This window comes from Salvelinus alpinus, chromosome 31 (assembly GCF_045679555.1).
Source record: "Salvelinus alpinus chromosome 31, SLU_Salpinus.1, whole genome shotgun sequence".
Classification (NCBI taxonomy): Eukaryota; Metazoa; Chordata; class Actinopteri; order Salmoniformes; family Salmonidae; genus Salvelinus; species Salvelinus alpinus.
The window spans coordinates 34206917-34219443 of NC_092116.1; the positions used below are offsets into that span (position 1 = coordinate 34206917).

Here is a 12527-nt window from a genome sequence, read left to right on the forward strand (position 1 = left end):
TAAACTAGTTAAAGAGTTGTAATGTCTAAACTAGTTAAAGAGTTGTAATGTCTAAACTAGTTAAAGAGTTGTAATGTCTAAACTAGTTATAGTTGTAATGTCTAAACTAGTTAAAGAGTTGTAATGTCAAAACTAGTTATAGTTGTAATGTCAAAACTAGTTAGAGTTGTAATGTCTAAACTAGTTAAAGAGTTGTAATGTCTAAACTAGTTAAAGAGTTGTAATGTCTAAACTAGTTAAAGAGTTGTAATGTCTAAACTAGTTAGAGTTGTAATGTCTAAACTAGTTAAAGAGTTGTAATTTCTAAACTAGTTAAAGAGTTGTAATGTCTAAACTAGTTAAAGAGTTGTAATGTCTAAACTAGTTAAAGAGTTGTAATGTCTAAACTAGTTAAAGAGTTGTAATGTCTAAACTAGTTAAAGAGTTGTAATGTCTAAACTAGTTAAAGAGTTGTAATGTCTAAACTAGTTAAAGAGTTGTAATGTCTAAACTAGTTAAAGAGTTGTAATGTCTAAACTAGTTAAAGAGTTGTAATGTCTGAACTAGTTAGAGTTGTAATGTCTAAACTAGTTAAAGAGTTGTAATGTCTAAACTAGTTAAAGAGTTTTAATGTCTAAACTAGTTAAAGAGTTGTAATGTCTAAACTAGTTAAAGAGTTGTAATGTCTAAACTAGTTAAAGAGTTGTAATGTCTAAACTAGTTAAAGAGTTGTAATGTCTAAACTAGTTAAAGAGTTGTAATGTCTAAACTAGTTAAAGAGTTGTAATGTCTGAACTAGTTAAAGAGTTGTAATGTCTAAACTAGTTAAAGAGTTGTAATGTCTAAACTAGTTAGAGTTGTAATGTCTAAACTAGTTAAAGAGTTGTAATGTCTAAACTAGTTAGAGTTGTAATGTCTAAACTAGTTAAAGAGTTGTAATGTCTAAACTAGTTAAAGAGTTGTAATGTCTAAACTAGTTAAAGAGTTGTAATGTCTAAACTAGTTAAAGAGTTGTAATGTCTAAACTAGTTAGAGTTGTAATGTCTAAACTAGTTAAAGAGTTGTAATGTCTAAACTAGTTAAAGAGTTTTAATGTCTAAACTAGTTAAAGAGTTGTAATGTCTAAACTAGTTAAAGAGTTGTAATGTCTAAACTAGTTAAAGAGTTGTAATGTCTAAACTAGTTAAAGAGTTGTAATGTCTAAACTAGTTAAAGAGTTGTAATGTCTAAACTAGTTAGAGTTGTAATGTCTAAACTAGTTAAAGAGTTGTAATGTCTAAACTAGTTAAAGAGTTGTAATGTCTAAACTAGTTAAAGAGTTGTAATGTCTAAACTAGTTATAGTTGTAATGTCTAAACTAGTTAAAGAGTTGTAATGTCAAAACTAGTTATAGTTGTAATGTCTAAACTAGTTAAAGAGTTGTAATGTCTAAACTAGTTAAAGAGTTGTAATGTCTAAACTAGTTAAAGAGTTGTAATGTCTAAACTAGTTAAAGAGTTGTAATGTCTAAACTAGTTAAAGAGTTGTAATGTCTAAACTAGTTAGAGTTGTAATGTCTAAACTAGTTAAAGAGTTGTAATGTCTAAACTAGTTAAAGAGTTGTAATGTCTAAACTAGTTAGAGTTGTAATGTCTAAACTAGTTAAAGAGTTGTAATGTCTAAACTAGTTAAAGAGTTGTAATGTCTAAACTAGTTAAAGAGTTGTAATGTCTAAACTAGTTAAAGAGTTGTAATGTCTAAACTAGTTAGAGTTGTAATGTCTAAACTAGTTAAAGAGTTGTAATGTCTAAACTAGTTAAAGAGTTTTAATGTCTAAACTAGTTAAAGAGTTGTAATGTCTAAACTAGTTAAAGAGTTGTAATGTCTAAACTAGTTAAAGAGTTGTAATGTCTAAACTAGTTAAAGAGTTGTAATGTCTAAACTAGTTAAAGATTTGTAATGTCTAAACTAGTTAGAGTTGTAATGTCTAAACTAGTTAAAGAGTTGTAATGTCTAAACTAGTTAAAGAGTTGTAATGTCTAAACTAGTTAAAGAGTTGTAATGTCTAAACTAGTTATAGTTGTAATGTCTAAACTAGTTAAAGAGTTGTAATGTCAAAACGAGTTATAGTTGTAATGTCTAAACTAGTTAAAGAGTTGTAATGTCTAAACTAGTTAAAGAGTTGTAATGTCTAAACTAGTTAAAGAGTTGTAATGTCTAAACTAGTTAAAGAGTTGTAATGTCTGAACTAGTTAGAGTTGTAATGTCTAAACTAGTTAAAGAGTTGTAATGTCTAAACTAGTTAAAGAGTTGTAATGTCTAAACTAGTTAAAGAGTTGTAATGTCTAAACTAGTTAAAGAGTTGTAATGTCTAAACTAGTTAAAGAGTTGTAATGTCTGAACTAGTTAAAGAGTTGTAATGTCTGAACTAGTTAGAGTTGTAATGTCTAAACTAGTTAAAGAGTTGTAATGTCTAAACTAGTTAAAGAGTTGTAATGTCTAAACTAGTTAAAGAGTTGTAATGTCTGAACTAGTTAAAGAGTTGTAATGTCTAAACTAGTTAAAGAGTTGTAATGTCTAAACTAGTTAAAGAGTTGTAATGTCTAAACTAGTTAAAGAGTTGTAATGTCTGAACTAGTTAAAGAGTTGTAATGTCTGAACTAGTTAAAGAGTTGTAATGTCTAAACTAGTTAAAGAGTTGTAATGTCTAAACTAGTTAAAGAGTTGTAATGTCTAAACTAGTTAAAGAGTTGTAATGTCTAAACTAGTTAAAGAGTTGTAATGTCTGAACTAGTTAAAGAGTTGTAATGTCTAAACTAGTTAAAGAGTTGTAATGTCTAAACTAGTTAAAGAGTTGTAATGTCTAAACTAGTTAAAGAGTTGTAATGTCTAAACTAGTTAAAGAGTTTTAATGTCTAAACTAGTTAGAGTTGTAATGTCTAAACTAGTTAAAGAGTTGTAATGTCTAAACTAGTTAAAGAGTTGTAATGTCTAAACTAGTTAAAGAGTTGTAATGTCTAAACTAGTTAAAGAGTTGTAATGTCTAAACTAGTTAAAGAGTTGTAATGTCTAAACTAGTTAGAGTTGTAATGTCTAAACTAGTTAAAGAGTTGTAATGTCTAAACTAGTTAAAGAGTTGTAATGTCTAAACTAGTTAAAGAGTTGTAATGTCTAAACTAGTTATAGTTGTAATGTCTAAACTAGTTAAAGAGTTGTAATGTCAAAACTAGTTATAGTTGTAATGTCAAAACTAGTTATAGTTGTAATGTCTAAACTAGTTAAAGAGTTGTAATGTCTAAACTAGTTAAAGAGTTGTAATGTCTAAACTAGTTAAAGAGTTGTAATGTCTAAACTAGTTAGAGTTGTAATGTCTAAACTAGTTAAAGAGTTGTAATGTCTAAACTAGTTAAAGAGTTGTAATGTCTAAACTAGTTAAAGAGTTGTAATGTCTAAACTAGTTAAAGAGTTGTAATGTCTAAACTAGTTAAAGAGTTGTAATGTCTAAACTAGTTAAAGAGTTGTAATGTCTAAACTAGTTAAAGAGTTGTAATGTCTAAACTAGTTAAAGAGTTGTAATGTCTAAACTAGTTAAAGAGTTGTAATGTCTGAACTAGTTAGAGTTGTAATGTCTAAACTAGTTAAAGAGTTGTAATGTCTAAACTAGTTAAAGAGTTTTAATGTCTAAACTAGTTAAAGAGTTGTAATGTCTAAACTAGTTAAAGAGTTGTAATGTCTAAACTAGTTAAAGAGTTGTAATGTCTAAACTAGTTAAAGAGTTGTAATGTCTAAACTAGTTAAAGAGTTGTAATGTCTAAACTAGTTAAAGAGTTGTAATGTCTAAACTAGTTAAAGAGTTGTAATGTCTGAACTAGTTAAAGAGTTGTAATGTCTAAACTAGTTAAAGAGTTGTAATGTCTAAACTAGTTAAAGAGTTGTAATGTCTAAACTAGTTAGAGTTGTAATGTCTAAACTAGTTAAAGAGTTGTAATGTCTAAACTAGTTAAAGAGTTGTAATGTCTAAACTAGTTAAAGAGTTGTAATGTCTAAACTAGTTAAAGAGTTGTAATGTCTAAACTAGTTAAAGAGTTGTAATGTCTAAACTAGTTAAAGAGTTGTAATGTCTAAACTAGTTAAAGAGTTGTAATGTCTAAACTAGTTAAAGAGTTGTAATGTCTAAACTAGTTAAAGAGTTGTAATGTCTGAACTAGTTAAAGAGTTGTAATGTCTGAACTAGTTAGAGTTGTAATGTCTAAACTAGTTAAAGAGTTGTAATGTCTAAACTAGTTAAAGAGTTGTAATGTCTAAACTAGTTAAAGAGTTGTAATGTCTAAACTAGTTAAAGAGTTGTAATGTCTGAACTAGTTAAAGAGTTGTAATGTCTAAACTAGTTAAAGAGTTGTAATGTCTAAACTAGTTAAAGAGTTGTAATGTCTAAACTAGTTAAAGAGTTGTAATGTCTAAACTAGTTAAAGAGTTTTAATGTCTAAACTAGTTAGAGTTGTAATGTCTAAACTAGTTAAAGAGTTGTAATGTCTAAACTAGTTAAAGAGTTGTAATGTCTAAACTAGTTAAAGAGTTGTAATGTCTAAACTAGTTAAAGAGTTGTAATGTCTAAACTAGTTAAAGAGTTGTAATGTCTAAACTAGTTAGAGTTGTAATGTCTAAACTAGTTAAAGAGTTGTAATGTCTAAACTAGTTAAAGAGTTGTAATGTCTAAACTAGTTAAAGAGTTGTAATGTCTAAACTAGTTATAGTTGTAATGTCTAAACTAGTTAAAGAGTTGTAATGTCAAAACTAGTTATAGTTGTAATGTCAAAACTAGTTATAGTTGTAATGTCTAAACTAGTTAAAGAGTTGTAATGTCTAAACTAGTTAAAGAGTTGTAATGTCTAAACTAGTTAAAGAGTTGTAATGTCTAAACTAGTTAGAGTTGTAATGTCTAAACTAGTTAAAGAGTTGTAATGTCTAAACTAGTTAAAGAGTTGTAATGTCTAAACTAGTTAAAGAGTTGTAATGTCTAAACTAGTTAAAGAGTTGTAATGTCTAAACTAGTTAAAGAGTTGTAATGTCTAAACTAGTTAAAGAGTTGTAATGTCTAAACTAGTTAAAGAGTTGTAATGTCTAAACTAGTTAAAGAGTTGTAATGTCTAAACTAGTTAAAGAGTTGTAATGTCTGAACTAGTTAGAGTTGTAATGTCTAAACTAGTTAAAGAGTTGTAATGTCTAAACTAGTTAAAGAGTTTTAATGTCTAAACTAGTTAAAGAGTTGTAATGTCTAAACTAGTTAAAGAGTTGTAATGTCTAAACTAGTTAAAGAGTTGTAATGTCTAAACTAGTTAAAGAGTTGTAATGTCTGAACTAGTTAAAGAGTTGTAATGTCTAAACTAGTTAAAGAGTTGTAATGTCTAAACTAGTTAAAGAGTTGTAATGTCTAAACTAGTTAAAGAGTTGTAATGTCTAAACTAGTTAAAGAGTTTTAATGTCTAAACTAGTTAGAGTTGTAATGTCTAAACTAGTTAAAGAGTTGTAATGTCTAAACTAGTTAAAGAGTTGTAATGTCTAAACTAGTTAAAGAGTTGTAATGTCTAAACTAGTTAAAGAGTTGTAATGTCTAAACTAGTTAAAGAGTTGTAATGTCTAAACTAGTTAGAGTTGTAATGTCTAAACTAGTTAAAGAGTTGTAATGTCTAAACTAGTTAAAGAGTTGTAATGTCTAAACTAGTTAAAGAGTTGTAATGTCTAAACTAGTTATAGTTGTAATGTCTAAACTAGTTAAAGAGTTGTAATGTCAAAACTAGTTATAGTTGTAATGTCAAAACTAGTTATAGTTGTAATGTCTAAACTAGTTAAAGAGTTGTAATGTCTAAACAAGTTAAAGAGTTGTAATGTCTAAACTAGTTAAAGAGTTGTAATGTCTAAACTAGTTAGAGTTGTAATGTCTAAACTAGTTAAAGAGTTGTAATGTCTAAACTAGATAAAGAGTTGTAATGTCTAAACTAGTTAAAGAGTTGTAATGTCTAAACTAGTTAAAGAGTTGTAATGTCTAAACTAGTTAAAGAGTTGTAATGTCTAAACTAGTTAAAGAGTTGTAATGTCTAAACTAGTTAAAGAGTTGTAATGTCTAAACTAGTTAAAGAGTTGTAATGTCTAAACTAGTTAAAGAGTTGTAATGTCTAAACTAGTTAAAGAGTTGTAATGTCTGAACTAGTTAAAGAGTTGTAATGTCTGAACTAGTTAGAGTTGTAATGTCTAAACTAGTTAAAGAGTTGTAATGTCTAAACTAGTTAAAGAGTTGTAATGTCTAAACTAGTTAAAGAGTTGTAATGTCTAAACTAGTTAAAGAGTTGTAATGTCTGAACTAGTTAAAGAGTTGTAATGTCTAAACTAGTTAAAGAGTTGTAATGTCTAAACTAGTTAAAGAGTTGTAATGTCTAAACTAGTTAAAGAGTTGTAATGTCTAAACTAGTTAAAGAGTTGTAATGTCTAAACTAGTTAGAGTTGTAATGTCTAAACTAGTTAAAGAGTTGTAATGTCTAAACTAGTTAAAGAGTTGTAATGTCTAAACTAGTTAAAGAGTTGTAATGTCTAAACTAGTTAAAGAGTTGTAATGTCTAAACTAGTTAAAGAGTTGTAATGTCTAAACTAGTTAGAGTTGTAATGTCTAAACTAGTTAAAGAGTTGTAATGTCTAAACTAGTTAAAGAGTTGTAATGTCTAAACTAGTTAAAGAGTTGTAATGTCTAAACTAGTTATAGTTGTAATGTCTAAACTAGTTAAAGAGTTGTAATGTCAAAACTAGTTATAGTTGTAATGTCAAAACTAGTTATAGTTGTAATGTCTAAACTAGTTAAAGAGTTGTAATGTCTAAACTAGTTAAAGAGTTGTAATGTCTAAACTAGTTAAAGAGTTGTAATGTCTAAACTAGTTAGAGTTGTAATGTCTAAACTAGTTAAAGAGTTGTAATGTCTAAACTAGTTAAAGAGTTGTAATGTCTAAACTAGTTAAAGAGTTGTAATGTCTAAACTAGTTAAAGAGTTGTAATGTCTAAACTAGTTAAAGAGTTGTAATGTCTAAACTAGTTAAAGAGTTGTAATGTCTAAACTAGTTAAAGAGTTGTAATGTCTAAACTAGTTAAAGAGTTGTAATGTCTAAACTAGTTAAAGAGTTGTAATGTCTGAACTAGTTAGAGTTGTAATGTCTAAACTAGTTAAAGAGTTGTAATGTCTAAACTAGTTAAAGAGTTTTAATGTCTAAACTAGTTAAAGAGTTGTAATGTCTAAACTAGTTAAAGAGTTGTAATGTCTAAACTAGTTAAAGAGTTGTAATGTCTAAACTAGTTAAAGAGTTGTAATGTCTAAACTAGTTAAAGAGTTGTAATGTCTAAACTAGTTAAAGAGTTGTAATGTCTAAACTAGTTAAAGAGTTGTAATGTCTGAACTAGTTAAAGAGTTGTAATGTCTAAACTAGTTAAAGAGTTGTAATGTCTAAACTAGTTAAAGAGTTGTAATGTCTAAACTAGTTAGAGTTGTAATGTCTAAACTAGTTAAAGAGTTGTAATGTCTAAACTAGTTAAAGAGTTGTAATGTCTAAACTAGTTAAAGAGTTGTAATGTCTAAACTAGTTAGAGTTGTAATGTCTAAACTAGTTAAAGAGTTGTAATGTCTAAACTAGTTAAAGAGTTGTAATGTCTAAACTAGTTATAGTTGTAATGTCTAAACTAGTTAAAGAGTTGTAATGTCAAAACTAGTTATAGTTGTAATGTCAAAACTAGTTATAGTTGTAATGTCTAAACTAGTTAAAGAGTTGTAATGTCTAAACTAGTTAAAGAGTTGTAATGTCTAAACTAGTTAAAGAGTTGTAATGTCTAAACTAGTTAGAGTTGTAATGTCTAAACTAGTTAAAGAGTTGTAATGTCTAAACTAGTTAAAGAGTTGTAATGTCTAAACTAGTTAAAGAGTTGTAATGTCTAAACTAGTTAAAGAGTTGTAATGTCTAAACTAGTTAAAGAGTTGTAATGTCTAAACTAGTTAAAGAGTTGTAATGTCTAAACTAGTTAAAGAGTTGTAATGTCTAAACTAGTTAAAGAGTTGTAATGTCTAAACTAGTTAAAGAGTTGTAATGTCTGAACTAGTTAGAGTTGTAATGTCTAAACTAGTTAAAGAGTTGTAATGTCTAAACTAGTTAAAGAGTTTTAATGTCTAAACTAGTTAAAGAGTTGTAATGTCTAAACTAGTTAAAGAGTTGTAATGTCTGAACTAGTTAAAGAGTTGTAATGTCTAAACTAGTTAAAGAGTTGTAATGTCTAAACTAGTTAAAGAGTTGTAATGTCTAAACTAGTTAGAGTTGTAATGTCTAAACTAGTTAAAGAGTTGTAATGTCTAAACTAGTTAAAGAGTTGTAATGTCTAAACTAGTTAGAGTTGTAATGTCTAAACTAGTTAAAGAGGTGTAATGTCTAAACTAGTTAAAGAGTTGTAATGTCTAAACTAGTTAAAGAGTTGTAATGTCTAAACTAGTTAAAGAGTTGTAATGTCTAAACTAGTTAAAGAGTTGTAATGTCTAAACTAGTTAGAGTTGTAATGTCTAAACTAGTTAAATAGTTGTAATGTCTAAACTAGTTAAAGAGTTGTAATGTCTAAACTAGTGAAAGAGTTGTAATGTCTAAACTAGTTATAGTTGTAATGTCTAAACTAGTTAAAGAGTTGTAATGTCAAAACTAGTTATAGTTGTAATGTCTAAACTAGTTAAAGAGTTGTAATGTCTAAACTAGTTAAAGAGTTGTAATGTCTAAACTAGTTAGAGTTGTAATGTCTAAACTAGTTAAAGAGTTGTAATGTCTAAACTAGTTAAAGAGTTGTAATGTCTAAACTAGTTAAAGAGTTGTAATGTCTAAACTAGTTATAGTTGTAATGTCTAAACTAGTTAAAGAGTTGTAATGTCAAAACTAGTTATAGTTGTAATGTCTAAACTAGTTAAAGAGTTGTAATGTCTAAACTAGTTAAAGAGTTGTAATGTCTAAACTAGTTAAAGAGTTGTAATGTCTAAACTAGTTAAAGAGTTGTAATGTCTAAACTAGTTAAAGAGTTGTAATGTCTAAACTAGTTAAAGAGTTGTAATGTCTAAACTAGTTAAAGAGTTGTAATGTCTAAACTAGTTAAAGAGTTGTAATGTCTAAACTAGTTAAAGAGTTGTAATGTCTAAACTAGTTAAAGAGTTGTAATGTCTAAACTAGTTAAAGAGTTGTAATGTCTAAACTAGTTAAAGAGTTGTAATGTCTAAACTAGTTAAAGAGTTGTCATGTCTAAACTAGTTAAAGAGTTGTAATGTCTAAACTAGTTAAAGAGTTGTAATGTCTAAACTAGTTAAAGAGTTGTAACGTCTAAACTAGTTAAAGAGTTGTAATGTCTAAACTAGTTAAAGAGTTGTAATGTCTAAACTAGTTAAAGAGTTGTAATGTCTAAACTTGTTAAAGAGTTTTAATGTCTGACTGATGTTTCTGCAGCTTGAAGATGAAAATATAAATATAGAAGAGATGAATTTCCAAAGTGGGGTGAAGGAAATGCTTAATAATAATAAAGTTCTGGTCAACCAGGCTGTGAACACAGACTACGTCAAAAGCGGTCTGCATAAAGGTCACCTTTTCCCATGTTCGCATGCACCTGATGATGATACCAAGAGGTCCACTTGCACCCTGACAAACGCCGTTCCCCAGAACCAAAACTTCAACCAAGGAAGATGGAAAGCAATGGAGGGCAACGTCAGAGAAACTCTTGTGGAGAACTGTAAGAATAACAACAACAAGATAGAAGCCTATGTGGTGACTGGAGCAGTTCCCAACAACAACAACAACCAACTGAACCACAGAGTGAACATCCCAGATCTCATGTGGACAGCCTTCTGCTGTGAAAACAACCTGGGACAGTGGGTGGCCGGAGCACACTGGGGGGAGAACCAAAAGGAGGACCAGAAGAAAACATTGCCATCATATACCTTGGCAGAACTGTATGACAAGCTGAACGAGCGTTATGGTGATGGTGTCCAGCTGTTCCCAGATCAGTGTCTAAGAGATGATATTCCGACAGAGCTTCTCCTCAAGGATGGGGGGGATGAACAGGATCATTGTGATTATGTTCCGACAGAAGAGCCTCTTATAAAAAATACCTGTCCCTGTCCCCCCAGAAAAAGGGTATGTAACCCTGGTGATGTCGGTGGTGGTGTGAAACGAATGAAGTTTCAAAAACGTGATATTCCGACAGAGCTTCTCCTCAAGGATGGGGGGGATGGACATGATCATTGTGTCTATGATGATGACTGTGTCTGTTCCTCTGTTGGGGTCAAAGGTTATTACCTACCTGTTGTATTTGTTTCTGTGCTGGTGATGATGATGTAGTGACATAACCACCAGGAACCTGTGACATCATCAGGTCAAGCAGGTAATAATGGACCTGGTTTAGTCTGACCTGAGTTTCACGCTGTGATCAACATTCACTATTAATGACAATACTTTCTGAACTATCAGCACAGTAGACTACTGTACTACCCTGTTTAATGTAGACTACTGTACTACCCTGTTTAATGTAGACTACTGTACTACCCTGTTTAATGTAGACTACTGTACTACCCTGTTTAATGTAGACTACTGTACTACCCTGTTTAATGTAGACTACTGTACTACCCTGTTTAATGTAGACTACTGTACTACCCTGTTTAATGTAGACTACTGTACTACCCTGTTTAATGTAGACTACTGACCTACCCTGTTTAATGTAGACTACTGTACTACCCTGTTTAATGTAGACTACTGTACTACCCTGTTTAATGTAGACTACTGTACTACCCTGTTTAATGTAGACTACTGTACTACCCTGTTTAATGTAGACTATTGTACTACCCTGTTTCATGTAGACTACTGACCTACCCTGTTTAATGTAGACTACTGTACTACCCTGTTTAATGTAGACTACTGTACTACCCTGTTTAATGTAGACTACTGTACTACCCTGTTTAATGTAGACTATTGTACTACCCTGTTTCATGTAGACTACTGACCTACCCTGTTTAATGTAGACTACTATACTACCCTGTTTAATGTAGACTACTGTACTACCCTGTTTAATGTAGACTACTGTACTACCCTGTTTAATGTAGACTACTGACCTACCCTGTTTAATGTAGACTACTGTACTACCCTGTTTAATGTAGACTACTGTACTACCCTGTTTAATGTAGACTACTGTACTACCCTGTTTAATGTATTTGGGGATTTTTAAATGAATTTACTCTGTACAGTATTAAGTCTATTTCTCTTGTTAAAGGGGCAATCTGTGATTGTTGTATCCATTTGGACTTTTAAATGAATGATTTGTACCCATTGATTCTTAAAGATATAACCCAGTAGCTGATTTGGTTATGAGTGTTGAGATTAGATTGGACCTGATCTGAAATTCAAGCTGTGATCGACATCATACGTGATAATTCAATAACATATATCATGTTAATCTCAGGATCAACTTCCTACAAAATGTATTTTGAAACAAATATCTGAAATATTTACTGCTTAGCCTAGACTCACTTTGCATGTGATTACAATGTTATTATAACATTTATATTTCATCCTTCTTATTAAAAATAAGTAAATAACATTTGAATGTGTTGTGACAAGAGAATAGACCTTCTGTCAGCAGCAGGTAGTGGACATTAACCTGCTACCCTGGTAGTGAGGATCAGCTCTGTCAGCAGCAGGTAGTGGACATTAACCTGCTACCCTGGTAGTGAGGATCAGCTCTGTCAGCAGCAGGTAGTGGACATTAACCTGCTACCCTGGTAGTGAGGATCAGCTCTGTCAGCAGCAGGTAGTGGACATTAACCTGCTACCCTGGTAGTGAGGATCAGCTCTGTCAGCAGCAGGTAGTGGACATTAACCTGCTACCCTGGTAGAGAGGATCACCTCTGTCAGCAGCACTACATAGGGAATAATGGTCAAATAGGTCCTGGTCTAAAGTAGTGCACTGCATAGGGAATAATGGTCAAATAGGCTCTGGTCTAAAGAAGTGCACTACATAGGAAATAATGGTCAAATAGGCCCTGGTCTAAAGTAGTGCACTGCATAGGAAATAATGGTCAAATAGGCCCTGGTCTAAAGAAGTGCACTACATAGGGAATAGTGGTCAAATAGGTCCTGATCTAAAGTAGTGCACTACATAGGGAATAGGGTTCAAATAGGCCCTGGTCTAAAGTAGTGCACTACATAGGGAATAATGGTCAAATAGGCCCTGGTCTAAAGTAGTGCACTGCATAGGAAATAATGGTCAAATAGGTCCTGGTCTAAAGAAGTGCACTACATAGGGAATAGTGGTCAAATAGGTCCTGATCTAAAGTAGTGCACTACATAGGGAATAGGGTTCAAATAGGCCCTGGTCTAAAGTAGTGCACTACATAGGGAATAGGGTTCAAATAGGCCCTGGTCTAAAGTAGTGCACTACATTGGGAATAATGGTCAAATAGGCCCTGGTCTAAAGTAGAGCACTACATAGGGAATAGGGTTCAAAAGGCCCTGGTCTAAAGTAGTGCA

At 30.7% G+C, this 12527-nt stretch overlaps 1 protein-coding gene across 2 annotated transcripts in view; it reads left to right on the forward strand.

Moving 5' to 3' along the window:
• Positions 1-11604, forward strand: part of LOC139561494 (endonuclease domain-containing 1 protein-like) — a 32247-nt gene extending 20643 nt beyond the window's left edge. For both annotated transcript variants that reach the window (XM_071378636.1, XM_071378634.1), the window contains one exon: positions 9459-11604. In XM_071378636.1, coding sequence (XP_071234737.1) covers positions 9459-10346 — 888 coding nt within the window. In that variant the 3' untranslated portion in view covers positions 10347-11604. The remainder of the gene's footprint in view (positions 1-9458) is intronic.
• Positions 11605-12527: the final 923 nt, after the last annotated feature.